This window comes from Natrix helvetica (genome assembly GCF_964273705.1).
Source record: "Natrix helvetica genome assembly, chromosome: 3".
Classification (NCBI taxonomy): domain Eukaryota; kingdom Metazoa; phylum Chordata; class Lepidosauria; order Squamata; family Natricidae; genus Natrix; species Natrix helvetica.
Window position 1 is genome coordinate 126,538,971 of NC_138549.1, and position 26,174 is coordinate 126,565,144.

Consider the following 26,174-nt stretch of genomic DNA (forward strand, 5'->3'; position numbering starts at 1 on the left):
ACCATTAGTTATTTCTGTTTTATTTTATTATTAAAGTTTGTTTATTAATTAGAATATACTTGTCAAAGACTTTTATTTTATTTTTTAATATCTCAAAAGATATGCGGAAGGGAATCAGCCACGGTCCATTGATCTCAGATTTCCCCAGGGCATTTTTCCCCTGACAACTTGGTAGCAGAGGATGGTTTCGATCCATCGACCTCCCCCACTCCCAAAATGTCTGAGGACGCCATCTTGTCTTCAAAACAACAGCCTAAGACACACCCCACAGAGTTCATTGGTCAATTAGAACAAAGAGACATGTACACGTCACCGAGGTCACGTGGTCCCTTTGAGTCAACTGAACTTCCGCATACGTATAGAAAGGTGAGGCAGCCAAAAAGTGAAGCTGCACTGCCATCTGCTGGCGGAGAAAAATTATTACAGCAAAAGATGAAGCAGTTGGACCAGATTTTTAGAGATCTGTCTATGAGTTTTACAGAAGCCCAAACTTTGCCCCCAAAGGTTAAGTCTTCAACACCCCCTGGCGGTGTTGAATCCTCCCTAGATGGAAAAAGGCAAAGTCAAAGGCGAATTCGAGGAAGCCAATTTGATGTTGCCACGCAAAGGCCAATGATGCAACCCCAGCATCCCCTGGTTCAACAACCAGATTTGCAACCAGAGCAACAAATTGTTCTTCAGCAGGTATTCACAGTCACCCCCTTGACTGGTGAGTCCAAATTAAAGGAGTCAGGAGAGAATTATAAAGCCTGGGTCAGTGAAATTGCGCTCTTGCTTCGAAGAGAAGGCACACATTCCATGGTTTTTAATCCTCCCCCTCAGCCCTGGACGCCTGCAATGAGAGACCTCAAAAACAGAGCAATCACGACTTTACTCATGTCAATGGAAATTGAGATCCAAGGTATCTTTCCACCTGATGCAACTGCCCAAGAAATATGGGCTATTTTGGAAGATTGCTACAGGCCCATTTCAATTGAATCTTCATGTTTGCTCATGTCTGAGTTCCATGGTTCGAAGTTGAAACCTGGTGAACGAATTGGTGGACATTTGACCAAACTGAAAAGAATGAGAAGTGAATTGAGACAAAATGGCCATGTAATCGATGATATCCAAATGATTAGCATCATCATTAACTCATTGAATTATGAATGGAAAGATGCTGTTGCAAAGATTAACTACGTGCCTATTGCTCAACGCACAGTTAACCACGTTTGCAGACTTTTAGTGGAAGACGAAGCTATCAGGTTAGCTACACCACATCTGCAACGGCCTCCAGCATCAAAGGCTCCAGCCAGACGTCCCTTCCGAGGAAGAGGCTACGCTCCAAGGATGCCAAAATGCTACACCTGCAACCGTGTGGGACATGACACCCGGGATTGTCCCCAACGAGTTCCAGCTCCCGCCACGTACCAGCCCAGAGGAACAGATTCCAGAGGCAGAGGTAGAGGCGGAAGACAAGGCCGTCGTGGTCCAAGGCGTGATTCACAAGCTCCACTTCTGACACTGGCCATAACCAACGTTCCACAACCTGATCCAAAGTTCCACAGACGTCTTTTGTGGACTTTAGATAGTGGAGCAGCTGTGCACGTTACCCACAGAAGGGAACTTTTCACAGAGATGGGCAAACCAGAGCCCGAGTATCGAGAACTGTATTCCTTCACCAACCACACTTGCAAGGTCATGGGAAAAGGAACTGTTTACATTGAAGAGCTCGATACACACATCCCTGATGTTTATTACATACCTTCAGCAACCAGTAATTTGCTTAGTCAAAGTCACTTGTCTAGAGATTTAAAGTTCCAGGTTCACCACCTCGAAAAAGCAAGTTACTTAGTTAAAGATGGTGATATTATTGCTGAAACTATGCTGATTGGTGGTGTTTATTACTTAAAGCCAAAGCCTAAAGGGCAAGCACAGGCAAGTATGCAAACTCCAAAAAGGCACAACGCAGACCCAGAGAGAGTTGTCCCAGAGAGAGAAAACGTTACTGTGCCAAAGGCTCCTAAAGCCAACAAACAAAGAAAACAGAAACAGATTGCTCAGAGCAAGCCTGAGGGTCCTCATGAAACTGTTAATGTTGAGAATTCACTAACTGGTAAACCTTTACATTCCAGGTGTATTCACAAGTGGCACAGAAGATTGGGGCATGCCAGTTTCCGTGTTCTTAGAAAGATGCCAGAGTTCGCAAAAGGTTTGGATCTAAAGGGGTGTAAGGTGTTTTTGGATTGTGCGGTTTGCAAAAAGGCTAAATCCAAGGCGGCTCCAATTCCAAAACACGCTACACGCCAGTCAACACGCATTTTTGATTTGGTACACACTGACATAGTGGGTCCTTTCCCACCAACACTTGGTGGCAGAAAGTATTTTTTAACAATTGTAGATAATCATTCTAGATATGGATTTGTATATCCTATGAGAGAGAAATCTGAGACCTTTCAGATCTTTAAAGACTTTGCAGCGTTTGTTTCTACACAATACCAAGTTCTCATCGCCAGAATCCAGAGTGACCGTGGTGCAGAATTCATGTCTCAGCGTTTCCAGGACTGGATGCATAAGAATGGAATTCTTCATCAGACATCTGCTCCATATACACCGGCTCATAACGGAGTCGTAGAAAGAAGACAAGGGGTTCTACAAACCATGATGCGTTGTCTTCTAGAAGATGCCAATCTCAGTAATGCATACTGGGGTGAAGCAATCAAATATGCAAATTACATTGTCAACCGTACTTGGAGCAGTGTAATCAATCAAACTCCTTTCTACATGCTGTATGGCTACAAGCCTGATCTCAAGAACCTCCACATTTTTGGTTCATATGCTATGGTGAACACTCCCTTAAGTCAAAGAAGAAAGGGAGGTACAGTAGCAAAGAGACTGAGATTTATGGGTATTGATGATAATTCAAAATGGTACAAATTCATTGATACTAAACATGTGATTGTCATTTCACAATCTGCTAATTTTGAGGAAGACATTGACTGGTCCAGGATTCATTCCAATGATCCTGAAGTTTATTTTCCTAGAGATGGTGTTCCAGATGCCACGCAGCCTGATGACAATTCGCAGGCAGATATTCCTTCTACCAGCTCTTCACAACCTGATGTTCTGTCTTCGCAAGCCGCGGATGCTGATGCTAGCGATGAACGTGAGGACGAGGATGATGATGATAAAGAAGAAGAAGACTGGTCTGTTGCTCCTAGACGCTCCAAGAGGGCCACAAAAGGAATCCCTCCACAACGTTATTCATGGCAACTGACAAAGTCACCATTACCTTTGATTTGCAACGTTACTCTTCCTCCAGAGACATTCACACAAATCAAACAGCTTCCTGATTCAGAACAAGACAAGTGGTATGATGCAATGCAGGATGAAATGGACAGTTTAAAGAAACTTAATGTATTCACACCTGAAAAACCTCCAGCAAACAAGAAAGTCATTGGCACCCGATGGGTCTACAGAATCAAGAAGAAACCAAATGGTGAGTCTTTATACAAAGCCAGACTTGTAGCTCAGGGTTTCGCTCAACGTTATCCTGAGGACTACACAAACACTTACTCACCAACAGTCAGAACTGAAAGTGTAAAAATTGCTTTAACCACTGCAACTATTCTTGGTTTAGAAGTTTTCCAATTTGATGTGGACACAGCTTATCTACATGCAGACCTAGATGAAGAGATCTACGTGAGAAGCCCTCCAGGATTCCGAAAGCAAGAAGGGGATACCTGGTTCCTGAACAAAAGTCTTTATGGTCTGAAACAGTCAGGTTTAATGTGGTATTTATGTCTTACTGACAAACTAAATTCAATGGGCTTTATTAAGTCCGAAACTGATGAATGCGTGTTCACAAAAAGATCTAACAATGCATATGAGATAATTCTTGTTTATGTTGATGATATTGTTTATATTGGTCCAAATAAGAAAATGAGTGAGATTTTTGCCAAAAGTTTGCAGAGATACTTCACACTAAAATCTTTAGGACACATTAGCACTTATTTAGGTGTTCAAATTGAAAAGACACAGAAGGGGTTTAGTCTTTCACAAGAAGAGAAAATTGACCACATTCTACATCATTGCAACATGAAAGATGCTAGCACAACAAAGACACCCATGCAAACAGATTTTCACAACTTAACACATGAACCAAGTCCTGAGTTCGAGGATCAAACACTTTATCGTTCAGTCATTGGTTCACTATTATACATTAGTAGTTGGACCAGACCTGACATCGCACTTAGTGTTAATCTTTTATCACGACACGTAGGTAAGGCAACACAATTTCATTGGTCATGCATTAAGAAGTTATTGAAATACCTAAAACACACTAAACACATGAAGTTATTGCTAGAACCAACACACGCTGATCAACCAAAGTTGATTTGTTTTTCTGATTCCGACTGGGCGAGCGACAAGAAGTCACGCAAAAGCACTTCTGGTTACATGATGTTCCTAAATGGTTGTCCTGTTTACTGGCAAGTGAGAAAACAGAGTTTTGTTTCATGTTCATCTACTGAAGCTGAATATGCTTGTGTTTCAGATGCTTGTAATTCTCTAACGTGGTTTGATGCTTTGATCACAGATATCTGGACACGTCCGATTCGACCAATCACCGTGATGGAAGATAATGTATCTGTTGTCTATATTTCTGAGTCACATTTCACAGGTTCTAGGTCCAGACACATTGACATTCGTTATCAAAACACAAAGCAATTAGTTAAGCAAGGTTTTGTTAAATTGCAATATGTTTCTACACATGATCAGATCGCAGACATGCTTAACAAACCACTTGCCGCAAATCAACACGAGTATCTGCGAAAGAAGATATGCCTTAATTGATGATTTGATGACGTCAGCCCAGACTAGCAAAAGAAGGGGTGTCACGATGTTAAAAAGTTTGCTAGGCCTGAACTGCCTAAACTGACACTCAAGAGTTAAACTAAGAAAGCTTTATTGCGCAGGTCATAAAACAAAATGTTATCTGAAAGTGATTTATTGCGCACGCGTTACACATTCCAAAATTTTTTTCTTCTTTGTTCGGCTGCCAGCTTGGCAGACGTAGCTTTTCATTATCAAAATGTAACCATTAGTTATTTCTGTTTTATTTTATTATTAAAGTTTGTTTATTAATTAGAATATACTTGTCAAAGACTTTTATTTTATTTTTTAATATCTCAAAAGATATGCGGAAGGGAATCAGCCACGGTCCATTGATCTCAGATTTCCCCAGGGCATTTTTCCCCTGACAGAGTAGGTGACGATGGCCTTGGATCAAATTGTTCCTATGCAGATTCTGTTTGTGAATCCCAGGTAACTCCCTGGTTTTCTTCTTAGGATTTGTCTTGTGGCAAAAACAGGTTTTTGGCTCCATTTTTATCACATCCATATATAGCAAGCTAGCAATCATATTTTGGGAGACCATGTCCCTTTTTTGGTGGGGTTCTTTGAGTTCCTTCTATCCCCAGACTATTTAATCTTTTCTGCATGCAATCCCCCCCCACTCCCCACTTTTATGGCTTTCTCATATTTCCCCAAGGTCAGTTCTACATTCCTTTATACCAGTGGTTCTCAACCTCTCAGACCCTTTTGGGAGTCGAACTACCCTTTCACAGGGGTCGCCTAAGACCATGGGAAAACACATATTTTCAAAAAAAAATACGGAAAACATAAAAGAATTTTATGCTTGGGGGTCACCACAACATGAGGAACTGTATTAAAGGGTCACGGCATTAGGAAGGTTGAGACCCACTGCTTTATACTATATTCATGTTTAAATGTAAATAAATGGTCATGACAAACTGCCTTTGAAAGGAAAGGCTTCAAGGAATAATTTTTGGTTGCCAAATAGGTGGGACAATGTAATATAAATTTAGGAATGGTTGGTGAACCTGGAAATCCCAAAACATTTCAATGGAAAAGAGTGACAGCCTACTTCCATAATGCTGATCAAAAAATTGCAATTGGTGAGAGGACTTCTGGTCTCCGAAGGTGACGGACGTTGGTCCACTGTTCGCTTCTCCAGTGGGCTCCTTTCAGGAGCACAGGGGGTCTTGGAGGGATCACCTGCCGTAGGGCAGCTTGCTGGAACCCCCTGGATAGGTGGCAGCCACGGGGGGGGGGTCTCCAGTTTTGCCTTAGGAGCCAGGGAGCGTAGGTGGTGCATAACAGCATCTTCGCTGAATGGATTCCGGAAGGAAAGAGTTAACTACATGCAGCGGCTGAAGTGCTAGAGGTGAGAAATTCGCTCCAATCTCCTTAATTGCTTTCAACTGACGAGTAGCGGTTTTTTTTACAAGTTGTGGATTCAATCTGTTTGAAGTAGGAAGATTGGAGGGGGGTTGTTTTTTTTCTTCTTCTACCCCTCTCAGGCAAAGCGGCATTTGGACTGTCTCTCAATCTCGGAATGGAGATAGAGAGCAAAAATTGAATTAGCCACTTGAACTAACTATGTGAAAAGATTTATATCATAATTGCAAGAGCTGATTGCTGAGTTATTTTGAAAGTTTTATGGAAGTTTTTAATGTTCTGCTCCTGGGGAGGAGGCAAGATGACCTTCTTCCTCCTTCTTCTTCGCACTTATAAATGAAGTCTGCCTTTTGAAACTACCTTTGAAGAAAGTCTGGCTTTATATTATCCCCCCTGAAGGACTCTTGGAGCCTCTCCTATTACGTGGTCTTTCTCGATTTGGACTATTTGATTTCCTTTTTTTTTTTCTGAGTGACTTCCTGGCTTGGAACTGTGACAGAGGGTTAATCTTCACTTTTGGATTTACCTGTCTTCTCGGACTCATTCGGCTGTGCGCTTCACAGACGCCATTTCTTTTGCAAAAGATCTTTACTCTTTCTGAATTTAGACAATGGGGCCCAAAAAACCACCTACAGGCAAAGCAGCCTCAGCACCAACTTCTACTGTATACAGTCCAACGATTCAACAGACAAAAATTTCATCATTTTTACAAGAAAAGACTGGAGAAAGTTCAAAGGATTTATCTATTACTCAAATGTTTCAAGCTATTATGCAGGGTCAAAATGAGTTGAAAAAGGAGGTAGCAGATTTTAGAGATGAGCTTAAAAATGTGCAGCAACAAATAACAGAAAATAAACAGAGAATTTGGGTGCTAGAGGAGGGCGCGGCTGGGTTGGGGGAGGAGGTTAAGGCAGTCCAGAAAGGGAATATAGAATTGGAAAATTTTATGGTAAAGATAGAACTTGAAAGAATGTCCTTCTTTCTCAGATTCCAGAACCTACCGGAGACAGAAGATGAAGATCTTAAGGATATTATGAGTACAATTTTAGCAGAATATATTAAAAGAGATAAAGAACAGTTGTGGTGGGATATGGATCTGGTTTATAGGATTAATTCAGCATATGCCAGAACACATAATGTTCCAAGGGAAGTACATGTTAAATTTCTTAGGAAGACCACGAGGGATGAGATTCTGGGGGCTCAGAGGGGGGGGGAACCACTAAAATATAAAGATAAAGAAATTGCCATTCTTAAGCAAATTCCAAAAAAAATAAGAGATAAGAGGAGGAAGTATTCCTCCTTATCAAAGAAATTATATAATAAGGGAATTTGGTTTAGATGGTTATTGCCAGAAGGAATGCTGATCTTCTGGGAGGGAAACAGAATTAGAATTAATACAGTCATGGAGGCAGAGGCCTTCATTAAAAAACATAGTGCCTCCTAGAGGACGGAAATATATGAAGTAGTGAAAAAGGCGACAAAACACAAGACATGAAGGAGGAAGGGGCTGCGGCTCCTCCTGGGGACAAGGGGAAGGGAACAATAACGGAAAGACTCAGGTCACAAAAATAAATATATCTGGAATATCATTTTAATTGTTGATTTATTAGAAAGTGGCAAAAGAGATGATTGAACACATGGTTGATACAATGTATAGTAAGATGCTGTTTCTGCTTATCTTTTATCTTTTTTGTTTCTTCTGTAAAAAGTTGTGAGAATTGGAGAGATTCCTATCTCTGGTACGATGGAGCTGCCCTCCCCCCCCCAAAAAAAAATTTTTTTTGTATATCCACCTACCCTTTTCCCCTAAAAACTTTAAAAACCAATAAAATTATTTTGGGGAAAAAATTGCAATGGGTGAAGACACTAGGAATAATTGACTTAAGTGTATATTTGCATATTGTAGCGCTTCTAAGAAGGTTTTCATTTGTTTGTCATCTCCAAACAAAAGAAATATTGGCCCACCTTTTCAGCAGACTGGAGCTCTGAAAACCTGAAACAGGACACTAAGGCCTAAAGATTATCCACTTCTGAATAAAGTGAATGTGCAATCATACCACTTTTCTAGAAAGTAGTCATGCTCCTAATTATACTATATTACCTCAAGAGATCTTTTGCTCTCTAAACCACTTTCTCTTTGGAAACTATATGTTCCCCACTTCTGTAGGTAGGACAAAAGCTGTTTGTGTCCCAGTTAAGCTCTGCCTTATTTCTGAAAATTTTCACAATAGACTGTGTCTTGGAGTTGTGGGTGCTCTATCACGGGATGGGCCATTGAACTAAAAAAAGTCTCTAAGATCCCATTTAAATGTGAATATGTTTAAAATTCAAATATCAAAGTATTGAATTTGCTCCTTAAAATGCTGAAATGTCAAAGGTTTTTTTGTAAAAAGATGGTTGTTCAGATACTGTTGTTAATGTGTACTAAAGCAAGAAAGACGAATTGGAATTGGAAATCTTTTCCCGATTTCTGTTCTGATGTTTCTTGAATAACAAGTTCTGCATTTTTTCCATGCTATGTTTTTAGCTGATCTGAAATCCGACTGCAGTTATAATCAGTGGAGCCTCCTGAAATGTCATGAATAACCTGTACTGAATATCAAATTTACTGTGTTATTTTTTTAATCTAAAACCTTTTGGGTGACTAAGTTGTCAGCTAGGCGTGTCAGGATATCCCAGTATCCCAGTTTGATATCCCAGTAATCTTGGGAATCGGGTACTAATAGATCCTTCAATGTTATACTTTACTAATTGCCTTTCAGCTTCCCTTATCAATTGCAATAAGATGCATTAGTATCCAGGAAATCTTTTGTATACTACCATCTGTATATTTTTAACTCACTAAATTAAGCAACTTTACTGTGAATATGTTTTTAATCTTAGTTTTTAATAGGTTGCAACTGCAATCTTTTCAATTTGCAATGTGCCATATATGTTCATAGAGGACCCAAAATACCTGTACCAAATGTAAACTAATTAGAATAATGGAAGAAAAAATGAAGGATCTAGTCTCCAGAGGAAAGTCTAACTACACTGAGACTCAACAGAGAAAATGAAGAACTCCCAGTAAAGACAGAAGTCTAGGTCCAAACTGAATGCAGTAAACAGTGATGGGGAACCTTTTAGACACTGAGTGCCCAAACTGTGCATGTGTGCATGCCCAAACTGAAAGGTGCACGAGCCTGCATGCACCAACATGCCGCACACATTTATCAACATGCATGCATGCACTGACATGCACACACATGTGTGAACATGCACATGTGCTGGCATGCATGCTGACATGTGCTGACATGTTCATGCACAGACATGCATACATTTGCAGCAGAGACCCAAAGACCAGCTGGCCAGTGGGAGGCAGACATCCCAATACCAGTAGCGCAGCAAGAGGTAAGATCTTTTCCTTTCGTGAGCTTCTGTTTCGTCATTTGCAGGGAAACAGAAGCTCATGAAAGAAATGCCATGGAGATCTGATTGGGGGCGACGCGTGCCAGCACAGAGGGGAACGTGTGCCACCTCTGGCATGCATGCTATAGATTTTCCATCATGAATAGTAATGAAGAAACAACTATCAGGAAAAATAAACTCCCTAATGATAGTCCAATGGCAGCATGTCACTCACAGGATGAAAAAAGAATCAAGAAGGCTGTCCTTGCTGTCCAGTCCAGCCCTGCTGTAATGGAGCAGTTGATTTTGTATGCTCCCTCGCCCCCTGAAGAAAAAATGCAGACAACCGGAAAAGAGACTTCATCAAATATTCCAGTGATAGGTAATAAAAAAGGTGTGTGTTGGTAATAGGTGACTCACTTCTTAGAGGAACAGAATCAGCAACTCTACATCAGCAACAGAATCAGCAACTCTACATCAGCATCTTTTTAACATTTAGAAGACCCCTCCAGTAATGGTAAGGCAGGACATAAAGTGAGATTTGGACATAAGAGTGAGATGGGTCAGGGTCAGGTTAGATGATCTTTAGTCATTTTTATCTTTGCGCTTTGCAAGGTGCAAAAAAGCATCTTTGAGACAGGAAGCTTGAACTCAGGAAACTTAAATGTCAAACCACAACACCTGCTGTAAGTAGGTCGAGTCAGTTGGAGGTCTCGCTTAAGAGTCAGACATAGGGCTTAACCACCAGTGACGTGTGGTGAGGTTTATGGCTGGTGAGGCTGGTGACGTCATCAGGAAGGTGGGGAATGGGACCACGTGTGCTGGAGGCTGAGGCTGCCTCAGCCTCCAGCACACGTGATCCCATTCCCCGCCTTCCTGAGCGCGCTCCGCCAGCTCGTGCTCCGCGATCTCCAACAGCAGCTGCTTTTCAGTGCTTTTCTGTGCGTCTGGCGTTTAGGACATCTACCTAAACACCAGACGCACTGAAAAGCAGCTGCTGTTGGGGATCACGGAGCGCGAGCTGGCGGAGCGCGCTCAGGAAGGTGATCCCATTCCCCGCCTTCCTGAGCGTGCTCCGCTGGCTCACGCTCCGCGATCTCCAACAGCAGCTGCTTTTCAGTGCTTTTCTGTGAGTCTGGCGTTTAAGACATCTACCTAAACGCCAGACGCACAGAAAAGCAGCTGCTGTTGTTGGGGATCGCTGAGCGCGAGCGGACGGACGGAGGTAACCAGAGTGGCGCCGAGGGGTCCGGGCGGACGAAAGAGTGAGCGAGCGAGCGATGGAGGATCAGGCAGCCTGATCCTTGGTCGCTCGTCCGCCGGACTGCCTTGGCGCCACTCTGGCTACCTCTGTCCATCCGAGCATGGCAGCCGCGGCAACGTCATCAAGCCCCTGCCACTTCTGGACGTCGATTGCAGTCGCGAGGAGCGCGCAAAGTACAGCGGAGGCAGGAAGGTTATTGGAGCTTCAGAGAACCCTCCTGCCTCCGCCAGTTGCCCAGCTGGCACTGCCCCGCGCGCGCTCCTCCTCCTCCCTCCTCTTCCTCTTATATATATGAAACTCCCTCGTGGACACTCGTGGATATTATTATTTTATATATTATTATTTCATGATGAGAGGTGAGGCTCTGCCTCCCCTGCCTCCCCTGACCGCACGTCCCTGTTAACCACATATGTCAGAATGAAACTAGTATTTCCTGCATGTTTCTCTGCCTAGCAATAAGGAGCCCAGCCAATAGAAGTGATTTAGCACATTTCCTTGTTAGCTGATTTGAGGAAGTTATAAGAATATGCTTCTCCCTAAGAACCTTGCTCAGACATCAAATGTGGGTTTACACTGTCTGAGCCTTTTGGCCAAAATAAAGCTTTTCTTGATCTCGCAGTCCAAATCTCCTGATTTTCTGCAACATTTATGGCGAACCTTAGCCAGGAGATTGAGGAGCGATATTTCGTTGAGGACGGCGTGGACCAACCAATGCCCAATTGAGGCCGTCTAGTCCTACCTTCAGGTGCCAACAGAGAGTTTCTCTGGGAGGAGACTCACGACCCCCCTGGGCACTTGGTGGAGACCGACCGATCTAAGAAATACCACGAGATCAAGACAAGCTCATAAATAACGCCAGCTGAGAAAAGGAGACACCTGCAGGCAAGTATTGTGGGAATTGTAGACCCACTCATTTGAGCGTGGAAGAGGGGGCCCAATCACCCCCCTGAGCCCAGGATAGTGTCCCTTCCTAATGGAACCAGAACCGGCTCTAAAATTGTGTGGGTGTTTAAGTCATCGCAGTTCCTGAAGGCGACCATGATACTCCGGCACCCCAGGTCGGTGACAGTGTCTTAGAAATAGAACATGGGTGGTGAAGGATGTATGATGTATAAAAGGATGGGAAAAGGGTTGCATGAAAACCACAATGTACAGCCATTTTCTTTAAATGATAGATCAATAAAGGAAGCTATAATTTTCCAGCAAAATTGATGACATGCTGATGCTTGTCTTGGTATATGCTCAGTATGTACTCTCCTGATTTGATCCCCACAAAAATCTAGCCTATAGGTTTTCCTTCTTTCTTATTGAATTTAAAGGAATTATTAGGACCAATATTTAATTTTATTTCTATATTTAAAAAGGAACTCTTTGGTTGCAGTTATGTCTTTTCAAGGCAACTACACAAAGAATGTTATTATAAGATGATGTAAGAATATTAAAAGTATTTAGAGTTTTATATAATAGGGATAGATTTAAAAAATAATAAATAGAAGAATTCTGTTGTTCAAAGAAAACATTGAGATGCCATATTTCTTCCAACTATCTCTCCTGTACCATGCTGTCAAGTTGGCCAAGTAAAAAATTCACTCATAAGACTGTCCTTTGCATCATCATTCTTTATTTGCTTCCAGTTAATTTGGGAAGGAAACCAGTTTTGACTTATAATCACTTTTAGTGGAAGATTTTTGCATATGTAAAGCCCTGGAAAAGACTCTTGGATATGTTTATGCTGCTGTTGCAAAGCCAACCCGGTTGTTGCCCAAGTCGTACACAGAGTAGTAGGACCTGAGGAAGACATCACCAAGAATCCACAGAGGCTGCCCATTCTGGGATGGCAAGTAAGTAGGCATCATGCCAATCTGGCAATAGTCACTAGAACGCTGTTGAGGAAAAGACATAGACTGAATTAAAACATTTGGGCTAAGACAAAATATCAGAAATAACCCAAGGCAGTTAACTTGAGAAAGCAAAGTTTAACTTTCAGTATTCCAACTCTCTACAGTTGTAATCACAAAACTATCCACTATTCTGCAAACTTCATTTTAAAAAATATGTTTTTAGGCCTGCTCAGTTCATTATTACTCAATTCCCAAAAGAAAAGTATGATCTAAAGTTCAATATATGGACCACCAGGAGACAAACTGTTGGCCTCAATTACCCAAGCCTCCCAAATATTTATTTTTAAATGCCCCAATGCTTTACACCATTCTACACCTTCTGGTGCCCCATATCTTTTTTATATACCATAGTATCTTGCCAACTTTTTAGCTCCACTCTTCAGCTTTCCCATGAAGGCTTCTCAAAGTCATGTTCTCTGCTTTTCCATAGGACAGCAAGGAGAATAAAATGTCATGAAGAGATCCAGCTGTGCTATGCCTTTCTCTAGAGCAGTTGTAAATGATTGATACACAGTAATTTCAGATACCTAAGACCAACATGAAAACAGCTATTGAAAAGAATGACCTACCTGAAGGATATAGGCAGATGGACTCAGGGGGAAATAAGCTCCATTGATGACAAATGTGATGGTCGGCAAGTTCTGAATGTTATTGCAGCTAACCACAAACTATGGAATTGGAAAGAAAATATAGATAAAATGCACAAAAGCCATAATTTCAATATTCTGAGGGATAAACAAGAGAGTAAATAAGTAAGTAGATTACACAACATCCTGATCCCCTTATTTTGATTTACTTTCTTATACAAGCACACTGGCTTAATTCAATATCGAGATGCATTAGAAGGGAAAACACTATTTCTTGCTTTAGCCTTCTTAAGAAAAAGCCAACTCTTCCCTATACTGGCAGATGGATGGGAGTTGAACCTCCACTAGCATCTTCTTTGGTTTGGTTTGACAAAAGCTAAACTAAGAACTAGCAACCATATATGGTAGGTTTTGCCAAATAGCTGTACATTTTCTGGCAACCTCCTTCCTCCCATCCCACCTCATAATTCCCATTGCCTGGATAAATGAAATGAGTATTAAGGGAGTCCGTTTTTGCATCATCATATATTGGATTCATTTGGGAAATATTTTCATACCCACAATAAGAGTATCCCAGGCCTCTTGCTGATATTCCCTGTCCCTGCATATAGCAGCTTTCCCCTACCTGGCCATAGTTGTTTTGCTGGGCTCCAATGTGCTGCATCAGGGAGTCAAAGAACTGCCCAGGAACAGTGAGTAGGGATGTTCCGGTATCCACAATCGCCTGGCACCCCTGGCTGCACCAGTTGGTGACCTGGTTGTCAACCATGAATCTAGAGAAAGAAAGTCCAGAGATATTTGCTGTCAAATTGTTCTTCCACACTTAGTCAACAGTGACATCACCTAAACAGGAGCAGCTGTGGTTATTTTTGTATAAACTCAGATTGTTTTCTTGCCCTGGTTTTTTTCTTGCCATGAGTCATGGTTTTTTTATTATTATTTTTGTTTCCAAAGAAGGAAAAAAGGATTACCCTATTTCCCTGAAAATAAGACCTCCCCAGATAATAAGCCCAATCGGGCTTTTGAGTGCAAATGCTAAAATATACCCTCCCAAAAATAAGCCCTCCCTGAAAAAATTGCAATATAGCAGCAGCCATGAGGTGACTTTGCTTGCCACCTCCTGCAGCTCAAAAATAATAAGACCTCCCCAAAAATAAGGCCAAGTGCTTATTTGGGGGGTCAGAAGAAAATAAAATCCTGTCTAATTTTCGGGGAAACACGGTATTGTCCCAGAAATAAAAGCAAGCAGGAAAGGCGTATTTGTAGAGTACAAAATTAATAACTTCTGACCAGCTGCTACTAGTACAATCAGAGATGCATTGGTATAGGAAGACAGAGACTATTCTGCTGACTGCCAGAAGACTGCAATTTGACAGTTCAAATCTCAGCAGGTTCAAGGTTGACTCAGCCTTCCATCCTTCCAAGGTGGGTAAAGTGAGGACCCAGATTGTTGGGGGCAATATGCTGACTCTGCAAAAGGCTTAGAGAAGGCTGTAAAGTACTGTGAAGCAATATATAAGCCTAAGTGCTATTGCTATTACGTTTAATTCGATACCTCTCCATTTAATACTTTCGCCTTCTGTCATATCAAAAACTACCAATTGCAACATTCTGAGTGGTTCTGGGGCCCCACTGGTGTCCTTTGATGTAGAGATTTCAAAATCCCATCTCCAATGAATTATTCCTCATATAAGACTTAAGATTCTGTTGGTTTCCCATCAGGCTCTTCGGCAAATATGAAAACAGCCTTACCCATCAACTGCAATTTGCCAGTACATGGCTTGGGTGACTGGACTCCAGTTAATCTGACCAGTGTAGAGACTGGAATCAATTCCTCCGAATATAAGTGAACCACCTTCCTGTACACTTGGCTGCCTAATGAAATCAATGGAGAAAGTCACAAGGATAATCTTATTGAGATATATTGCTAGTTCATACCAATGTTTCCTTTTTAGCTGATTGAAGGACCTATGTGTGAGGGGCTTTTCACTGTGAAATAATATTCTCCTTGAAGAGCTGCCTTGTTCAAGGGTGTCAAACTCAAGGCCCATGCGACAGATCCAGCCCATGGGACACTTAGATCTGGCCTGCGGGGCTATCCTGGAAACAGCGAAAGACTGCCCCACAGTGCCACTGCCAGCCAGAACAGGCTCCTGAACTCCATTTTGGCTGGCAGAGTGTTGCAGGAGGCCATCACATATGAAAACAAAGCTCAAGAGGCCATTTTGATTGGCAGGGCGCTCAAGCCACCACAGGCACTCCCAACACAAGTGACATCAACCTAGCCACACCCACCTCATTCAAGCTCACCCCGGCCACCCAAGGTCAAATACAACCCTGATGTGGCCTTCAATGAAATCTAGTTTGACACCCCTGGCCTAGTGCCAAGGGACAGTATCATGCAACACCAGAAGCAGAAGTAGCCATTTAGGTAACCCATTCTCACTATCTGGAGTGGAATTCAGTTTAAACTAAGTTTTTTCAAACTTGGCCATTTTTGTGGGGTAGACTTCCCAGAATTCCTCAGCTAGCATGCTGGAAACTAAAGTCACCCACCTTACAGTTGCCAAGTGTTGAAAAACATTGTTTTAAACCATTCATGAATTGTCTCCTTTAACAAATCTGTTGTAGAGAAGCCCAGCACCTCTCTGGGTATTTGGTTAACTATCAAACTGCTCTTATAGTTAGGAAATGTTTCAAAATACTAATCTGGAATCTGGTTCTGATATCTTAAAACTATTGTCCAGGATGACAGTTAATAGGTCTTTTCATTTCTCTGTATCCACCCTGAAAGGTGCAATCCAAAGAGAATCTACTATAAATATCTTACAGAAACCTCCACTGGATAGCTTTCTAAAACAAATATGTAATGTGAGAAACCAAAGGTCAAAAAGACCCTGTGATCTTAAGTTGTCCATCTCCCCATAGAAAGGTATAGACGACAATTGAGAAACAATCATTGTAGTAAACTGAAACAGCCAAATTAAAACAAGAAAGGTAGAAAAGACTTCATACTCACTGACTCAGGTAAAAGCTGAAAACAGGAGCATCAAGTAGATTCTCCTGCATCATTCCCTGCATTACAGTAGTGGCACCACCAGAAGAAAGGTCAGGATAGGCCAATCCCAGGATGCCATCAAATTTTGCATAGAGGAAAGCAGTGCCAGGCTCAGTTTCACTCAGGGCAAATTCTTGATTGGTAATAGAAATGCCTTGGATCTACAAAGGAACAGGATGAGTCAAAAGATAGGAAAAGTATACAGCACAATAGCCTAACCGAAGTCCAGAAAATTGAAATTATGGATAGCTAAGCTATTTTGTTGTAATAGAGGAATAATTCACTGGGCAGAGTATTAGAGAATGGGGAACCTGTCTAACATCGTGGTCAATTGATCATGAAATATATTAAAAAGATTTTCAAAATGTTAGCCTTTTTGATATAAATGGATAGATTCAACAAGAGAACCCTCATTCATGTTTTCTTATATTTTCAAATGTTCAACACATAAATATGCAATCAACTGGAAGAGCTAATGTCATGAGAAGGGTGTTTGCAATGAATAGGAGCACCAAAATAGAGATTTGGATGTGGAAAAGAGAGAAGGCAAGTTATTTGGGGGTCTCAGAGCAGGGGGCTGGTTGAACTCCTATTCTGTATCAGCTCCTAGTATTTTCCCCTCTCACAACAGTGAAGGTGTTGTGTTGCCCAGTCCTCTATCCAATGATCTTTGGAAAAGATTGGAAGGTGCTTTTGATACTCCCTTTGTGCCATCCACATCAACCAGCTAATAACTCTCCCTTCTTCGCCCATCAAAGCCTTGGCAGCAATATAAGGACATTAGCTAAACCCCATGATCCTTCAGCAGAAGGTAAGGCCAGTGGAAATGCCCCAATCTCTCTCTACATCTATGAGATTTAGGTATTTACAGGCTTGAATGTTTTCAAGATTCAGTTCATTACTAAATATCATCATCATTTTGATTTCAGTCACTGACCAATAATGTCCATTGTATAATATCAATAATATTGCCTTGTGCTAGGAATATAAAGTCAAACAAATACTTTCCACTTGGAGATAACTGCTACTTACCGTTACAGTATCATAGCCAAAGAACCCAGTGAGACTACCACTTCCATACTGTATAGCAAAAGTTTGTCCTTTGCTGGAATAAGTAGAAGACTGACTGGGATTAAATAATGGATGATTTCCTGGTAATGGAAATGAGAGTGTGGGAGAGAAAGTTTTACTTTGGAATCCATAACAAAACCAGGTTTAAATAACAGCATAATAGGTGTGGAGGACAAAAAGAATGCATATTTTTATTCTTAAATGAATGAGAAAGAATACTCACTGCAAGGGTCGCTTTGGCAATAGACGGATGGCACCCAGAGATTGGATGACCCAGTGTCAAAGAGAACCATGAATTTCTGGGGTGGAGTTCCAATAGTGATCTCTCCATAATAGGACATCTAGAAAAAGGAAACATGGTCATTATTCAGGGCTTCCACACTTGAATGTTGATAATGTAAGGACTTAGCACATCCAACAGAACATTCAGTACACACTTAAAACATATTGTTCCAATATGTTTTAGGAATATCGATAGGTAAAAATGTAGAAGAAATAAAGATTTCAGAAACATGGCCTTAGAATTCCAACTGATTCTTAATAGGTTTTTTTTAAGTAGGTACTGTATATCCACATAAGTACACTTGCAATTTAATTAGGGTTTCATACCTGCTTCATTGTTAGTTGGGTACATGTAAGTGTATTTGATATTAGTTACCCAGATTTCCAAATTATAACACAATTGCAATTGGAACCAGGCCTATGATTTTCTCAACTAATGTAAACTCTTCCTGACTAGTTTTCAACTTATTTATTTATTTTATTTATTTCTTGGATTTCTAAACCACCCCCTCTCCCAAAAAGGGACTCGGGGTGGTGTACAGTCAGATAAAATGCAGATAAAATACATGAATAACAATATAAATAGTATAAAAACAATTAAATACTAAACATTTAGATGGAGGAGAAGAGACTGTACAAGAAATAAATATGCTATGGAAACCCTAAAAAACATCCCCAATTAAAATACCCAAACCCAGTTAAAATATATCCCCGGGAGACAAAACTAAGAGGGTGCCAGGCCAGCTGATTGAAACAGGTGAGTTTTTAATTTTTGACGGAAGGAGCGGAGGTCGGTGGTGGTTCTGATGTCGGGGGGGAGGTCATTCCAGAGGGTTGGGCCCATCACAGAGAAGGACCTACTCCTAGGTGTCGCCCGCTGGCATTGCCTAGCGGACGGCACCAGGAGGAGTCCCTCCCTGTGTGAGCGGATTGGTCGTAGGGACGTGTGTGGTAGGATGCGATCCTGCAGATAACTAGGTCCTATGCCATGGAGCGCTTTAAAGATGGTAATCAATACCTTGAAACGCACCCGAAAGGCCACAGGGAGCCAGTGCAGCTCGCGCAGGAGGGGTGTTATGTGGGAGTATCGTGTACTCCCCATGATGACCCGCGCGGCTGCGTTCTGAACTAGCTGCAGTCTCCGGATGCGTCCCAAGGGAAGCCCCATGTAGAGGGCATTGCAGTAGTCCAGGCGAGACGTCACCAGCGCATGAGTGACCGTGCGCAGGGCACTCCGGTCCAGTAGGGGGCGCAATTGGCGCACCAGGCGGACCTGGTGGAACGCCCCCCTTGCCACGGCTGCCACATGGTCCTCCATTGACAGCCGGGCATCAAGGAGGACGCCCAAATTGCACCCCCGTTCCACAGGGGACAGTTGTTCGCCCCCTATGGCCTGCGAAGGTGTCAGCTGGCTGAACCGAGGTGCCGGTAGCCACAGCCACAGCCACTCAGTCTTGGAGGGGTTGAGTTTAAGCCTGTTGACTTGACATAATTGTGATAGTTTGCCTTTAACTAACCAGATACTCACATCCATGAAGTTAGCAAGGGGCTCTTCATCAATGGCAAAGCTATTGAAATATTTTCTGGCTGGATCATAATACTTGTGTAGAAGTGGTCCATCGACACCTTTTTCCTGCATCACTTCCCGCATGGACTTGAATTTTTTTAAGGGGACTCTGTGTGAGATAAGCAATTAAGCAGAGAATCAAACTGGCAGCTCTAGACACTTCTCATATTGAGTTTTTTTCATTGAGATTTTGTAGGTAATCTAAGAGTTTACCTGGACAGAACTCAGTATCATTTAATTAGTAATGTTAACTTCTGTTTGATTCTGTCAGGGGTTAAATCTTTTCTTCATTGAGCAGGAAATCAAACTGAAGAACTCCAATGTCCCCCTTTCAACTCTATTGTTCTACAATAGGATTACAAATTTGAATAATAACACAATGTTATCTAATGTTGTCTATTCTATCAAGGAGCTGCAGTGGCGCAGTGGTTTGAATGCAGTACTGCAAGCTACTTCTGCTGACTGCCAGCTGACTGCATTTTGGCAGTCTCAGCCTTCCATCTCTCCGAAGTAAAATGAGGACCCAGACTGTTGGAGGCAATATACTGACTCTATAAAACATTTAGAGAGTGCTGTAAAGCACTGTGAAGCAGTATAGAGATTGCTTCCGGTTTCCGAAGGCGACCGACACTGGGCATCTGCTGTTCACTTCTCTGGTAGGCTCCTTTTAAGAGCACAGGCGGTCTCAGAGGGACCACCTGCTGTAGGGCTGCTTGCTGGAACCCCCAGAACCCACAGCTTCCCTGTGAAAGGGGGAGCCAAGATGGCCTGCTTCCATCTTCTTCTTCGCACTTATAAATGAAATTTGCCTTTTGAAACCACCTTTGAAGAAATTCCTGGCTTTATATTACTACTCCCCCCTGAAGGGCTCCTGGAGCTCCTCCTGTTATGTGGTCGTTCTGGATTTGGATTATTTGATTTTCTTTTTTTTTTTTTTTTGGCTTGGAACTGTGATTGAGGATTAACTTTCACTCTTTGAACTTGCCTGTCTTCTCGGACTCACCCAGCTGCATGCCATTTCTTCTGCAAAAGACTCACAGTCATCTCTGAACTCAGATAAATGGGGCCCAGAAAACCACCTTCAGGCAAGGCAGCCTCAGCACCTACCTCCTCTACATCCAGCCCAATGACTCACAGGCAAAAATTCCATCATTTTTACAACAAGAAGGGACTGGAGAGAGTTCAAAAGATTTATCTGTTATCCAAATGTTCCAGGCTCTTATGAAGGGACAAAATGAATTGAAAAAAGAGGTGGCAGATTTTAAAGAAGAGCTCAGAGGTGTACAGCAGCAAACAACAGAAAATAAACAAAGAATCAGTGTGTGGGAGGGTGCGGTCGGGCTGGGGGAGGAGGTTAAGGCAGTTCAGAAGGGGAATAGAAAATTGGAAAATTTTATGGTAAAGATAGAACTTGAAAGAATGTCCTTCTTTCTCAGATTCCAGAACCTACCAGAGACAGAAGTTGAAGATCTTAAGGATATTATGAATACAATCTTAGCAGAATATATTAAGAGAGATAAAGAACAGTTGTGGTGGGATATGGATCTGGTTTACAGGATCAACTCAGCATATGCCAGAACACATAATGTTCCAAGGGAAGTACATGTTAAAATTCTTAGGAACCATGAGGGATGAGGTGCTAGGGGCCCAAAGGGGGGGGGGACCACTAGAATACAAAGACAAAGAAATTACCATTCTTAAGCAAATTCCGGGTGGAAAAAGAGATAGAAGGAAGTATTCCTCCTTATCAAAGAAATTATATAATAAAGGAATTTGGTTTAGATGGTTATTGCCAGAAGGAATGTTGATCTTCTGGGAGGGAAACAGAATTAGAATTAATACAGTTGTGGAGGTAGAGGCCTTCATTAAAAAACATAGTGCCCTCCTAGAAGATGAAAATATAAAAGGTAGTGAAAAAGGTGACAATACACAAGATATGAAGGAGGTAGGGGATGCGGCTCCGCCTGAAGACAGGGTGTGAGGGAGCAATATCGAAAAGACTCAGGTCACAAAAATAAATGTATTTGAAATGTCATTGTAATTGTTGATATATTAGAAAGTGGCAAAAGAGATGATTGAACACATGGTTGATACAATGTATAACAAGACGCTGTTTCTGCTTATCTTTTATCTTTTGTTTTTTCTTTTCTGTAAAAGTTGTTAGATTTGGAGAGATTTCTACCTCTAGCACGATGGAGCTGCCAACATTTTTGTATATCCACTTACCCTTTCCCATAAATGTTTAAAAATCAATAAAATTCTTTTGTAAAAAAAGCACTGTGAAGCAGTATATACGTCTAAGTACTATTGCTATCAAGTGCTGTAAGCCAAGGCTGTACCTGCATAAATCCATTTGACTAAATGCCCCCCCTCCCAAAAAGGAATCTGATTCAATATTTTTGCAGAGAGAAGATGGAATGGGATGAATTATCTGCATAATGCAACATAAAAAATGTATTACATCATTCTGAAAATATCCCCATAGGGAACAGAGGTGTTATCTATCATAAAAGCTACGCAGAACAGTTGTTATTCCTAATTTTAACAATGCATCTGAGGGTCTGCTAGGAGTTGTAATGACTTATCCTATTATATACATCTTTAACTGTAGTCCTACATCCCTAAGAAAATGCTACCTAATCGTCTACTTTTGAGCCAAAACATAAAGTGAATCCAGTTAATCTTTAGCACAGAAGAGCGGTTTTGGAATTTGGGGATGCAGTTCTTCTGCAAAAATCCTATGAAAAATAAAAGTACTGTATAGCAAGATAGTAGTGTGCATTTACAAAAGTGTAAATGCACACATTGTTCTAGAAACTATGCCCAAAAGGCATTGTAATTTCTGAATACTTTAGGAAAAGGACATCCATCTGATACAGAAATGCAGTGAGCTTAAAAGCATAAACATAATATATACTGGATCAAACCCCTGACTCATTTAATCCAGCAGTGGCCAATCAAGAAAGTCTATGAGTTTCCCATCAGATGGTTTCCAAAGGCAGGTACATCAAGTGCAATGTCTACTGTCCCCAGGAGTTCCACAGATCAATCCAAACCATTTTTGGAGCTAGGTATACAGACGTCATTTAAGAAAGAAAACAATTAGGAGAGACAGAGAGGGAGAAACAAACAGATTTTTTGAATTAAGAGAGCAACTGAAGCTGAAAGGTAATTGAAGCTATTATATAACTTTGCTATACTCACTTGAAAATAGCCTCACTGAGGTGAAGGCACACTAAAGCAAGAATTAGCCACTTCATGGCCCTCTTTTCCTAAAAGCAGTTGCAAACTTGATTTTTTTTAGCTCCTGCAAGGACTTGGAACACTGGGTAAGAATGGCTATGCGAGGTTCCTTTCTTTTATACCCTGAGTTGGGGCATTTTTTTCATGAACATAATCCACAAAGTCATATGGGAGTCCTTATCAATGGATCGTAATACTTCACACCAAGATTCTTCTCAAAAACATGTAGAAATTTATCTCATATTTTATCAGTAAAGTAAATACTGTTTACATAATGTTCTAAAGGCAGAGATTGGTACTACTTCTTATCCTCATGTCTTTAGTTCTCATAATTAAAATATTTCCACTTGTACTTGTGACAACAATTTTGATGTGTGTTTGGAAAGATAGAGAGAAGAAAGCTTTTTGCTTATAGGTCTGAATTTAAAATGGAAAAGTACATGGTCACACTGAAGTCAGATATGTAATCTATATTATTTCCATCCAAGACTTATCTACATCATATCAGCAGCCCAACAATTCCATGTTGTAATATTCTAAATGGAAAAGTTACATTTATTTCAGGGAAGATCCATTCTGAAATGCAACTGGAATAAGCAAGCAGAATTCATACTCTATTTTGGGGAATTCCTGAATAATCTAAAACCCAGCATCACAATGGCAATTATCCATGGTACAGTAATTTTTTACAAATAAAGAAAATATAGTAATTTTTACTATTTATTAAAATATTAGTGGTATTTTTATCATTAAAAAAGCATTCACATTCCTTTAAATGTGAAACCTTCAAACCACACACACTAGTGAACTCACTGTGTTAGTAGCATCCCTTCCTTGTCATCCTTGGCAGTTGAAATAAGGAAATGCAAAATATGTTGGTTGGTCATCCCTGGATTCAGTCTCCCATAACAAAGCCATAGGAGTGTGAGTAGAACATTCTACTATAATGCAGTTGATAGTGGGGGTGGTGAGAAGACACCCAGGAAGTTTTCCTCTTCTAAATCAGATTATGTAAACATCTAATTTATAACATAATGTTGTTTATATGGATTGTCAACACTTCTTCTCATCTCAGGAAGAGATCATCCATTGTCTGTTATTACCTGAAGCCTTTAACTACTGATGAAAGCCACTGAGTTTAGGATCATTTGACTACAGATTCATCCATTTCTCAGCTTTGCCCTTCTCTTATCTCTGACCATACTATCTCATTTTCTGCAATAAGGATGTCATGTCAATCATGTCATGCAGGGGAGTTCACTGGAGAAAGCAATTATGTTTGGAAGAGTTAGTGGTAAAAGGAAACCAGGCAATCAAAGAAGACAGTGGCTGGACACTATCAAAGTGACACCAACCAGAGCATAGAAAAACTCAAAGAAATTGTGCAAGATCAGAGGATGTGGGGAGGCCAGGCCATTTGGTGGCCCACCAAAAGAAATAACATGAATCCTAAGAACCTTCACTTAAGCAGTGGTATGGAACAGGAGCTATTTTTTTGGCTGTCACCTCTGTTCTAACTTCTGATTTCAGACCTAAGAAAGCTTGTTTTCTGTAACTTGTGACAGACTCAGTCGGATTACATCAGTGCCTCCAGACCCAAAGGTGCTTTTTCAAAAGACAACTGGATTTTCAAGGACTTTCGAGTAAGTCCAGTTGCCTCTTGAAGAAGCATCTTCAGTGCAACCTTTGGGACCTTTCAGTACAACCTAGGACTATTAATGACTTCAAGTTCAGATGGTTTGGGAAGTGAACCTAGGGGGAGCAGCAATTGCTTTCATTCTTGGGTGAAAAACTGGGGTGAGGTGAATCTGTCTTATCCTGCACATTGAAAGTGGAACTTGTTTTCCTTTGGCTATCCAGGTGAGAGTGGGATGTCCAGGGGACGATGTTGAGTAGGTTCCTTAAATCACAGCTGCTAAATGCTAGGTAGAAGCACTCAAGTTCTAGAGTTTGTTAGCCAAAGCGTCCTTAGTGAAATTGTTGTTAATCCCTTTGACATGGGCAGAAAGGAAAACAAGTGACTGGACACTGCTAGGGAGAAAAGAGCAGAAGGAACACCAGGGCTAAGGGAGATATGAATGAGAATTCAGTAGAATTCTGGAGGGAACTTGATATCATTCCTGAAGTGTTTCCTGGCCCAACTGAAAACTTAATTTCAGCTTCATTTGAGTAGGTGACAATGGCCTTGGATCAAATTGTTCATATGCAGATTCTCTGTTTGTGAATCCCAGGTACCTCCCTAATTTTCTTCTTAGGATTGTGGCAAAAACATGTTTGTGTCTCCACGCTTATCAAATCCATAAATAGCCAGATAGCAACTACATTTTTGATGTGGGTTCTTTGAGTTTCTTTCTCACACTTCCTTCTATCCCCAGATATTTAATCTTTTCTGCAAGCAATCCCCCCCCACTCCCCTCTTTTATGGCTTTCTCATATTTCCCCAAGGTCAGTTCTACATTCCTTTATACTTTGTTCAGGTTTAAATGTAAATAAATGGTCCTGACAAACTGCCTTTGAAAGGAAAGGCTTCAAGTAATATTTTTGGATGCCAAATAGGTGGGGCAATGGAACATGAATTTAGGAATGGTTGGTGAACCTGGGAAGTCCCAAAACATTTCAAGTGAAGACAATGACAGCCTACTTCCATAATGCTGATCAAAAAATTGCAGTGGGTGAAGACACTAGAACAGTGTTTCTCAAACTTGGCGACTTTAAGTCCTGTGGACTTCAACTCCCAGAATTCCCCAGCCAGCTATGCTGGCTGGGGGATTCTGGGAGTTGAAGTCCACAGGACTTAAAGTCGCCAAGTTTGAGAAACACTGCACTAGAATAATTGACTTAAGTGTATATTTACATATTGTAGCGCTTCTAAGAAGCTTTTCATTTGTTTCTCACCTCCAAATGAAGGCAATCTCAGCCTGTCTTTTCAGCGGTTGATGACTGAAGCCCTGAAAACCTGAAACAGGACACTAAGGCCTAAAGATTATCTACCTCTGAATAAAGTGAATGTGTAGAAAATTCTAGAAAGTAGTCATGCTCCTAATTGTACTATATTACCTTGAGAGACCTTTTGTTCTTTAAACCTCTTTTTCAGGAAACTATATGTTCGCCTCTTCTGTAGATAAGACAAAAGCTGTTTGTGGCCCAGTTAAGTTCTGCCTTATTTCTGAAAATTTACTTGTCAGTTTTAGTACATGATTAGTTTTTAATTCAGCTACTTGATAAAAAAAAGTCGGTTCCCATCGTATACTTAAGTTTTATTAACCTTCATGAAAATTAAAATCTTATCGTGGTGGATAACCAATCACATTTTGACCATGTAAAGTCAGCCAAAAGCAGGGACCAAGTGATCCGCCAAAAGCAGTGACTGATAAGCAACTAGAAGTACCCAATTCATCTCGATAGAATGTGGCCTTCAATTCACCAATAAATGTCATGTAGCAAATCAAATGCCCTTTACAATTTTAATTATATAAAAGAAGGCATTGAACAACTTTTTGCTTAGCAGAGATTTGTTACACTGGACAAACAGTGGGAAGAGGCCCTACAAAGTTCTTAGTTATGGAATATAAAA

The 26,174-nt window shown here is 41.1% G+C and overlaps 1 protein-coding gene across 1 annotated transcript; it reads right to left on the reverse strand.

Moving 5' to 3' along the window:
- Nucleotides 1-12,618: 12,618 nt before the first annotated feature.
- On the reverse strand, nt 12,619-22,617 carry LOC309389292 (gastricsin-like; the record flags this gene model as incomplete). The annotated part of the gene is made up of 9 exons (XM_081947480.1): nt 12,619-12,774; nt 13,362-13,460; nt 14,005-14,152; nt 15,132-15,254; nt 16,399-16,598; nt 17,470-17,588; nt 17,732-17,849; nt 19,319-19,466; nt 22,562-22,617. The coding sequence occupies 9 exons, from the start codon at nt 22,615-22,617 to the stop codon at nt 12,619-12,621; spliced, it is 1,167 nt and encodes a 388-aa protein (XP_081803606.1).
- Nucleotides 22,618-26,174: the final 3,557 nt, after the last annotated feature.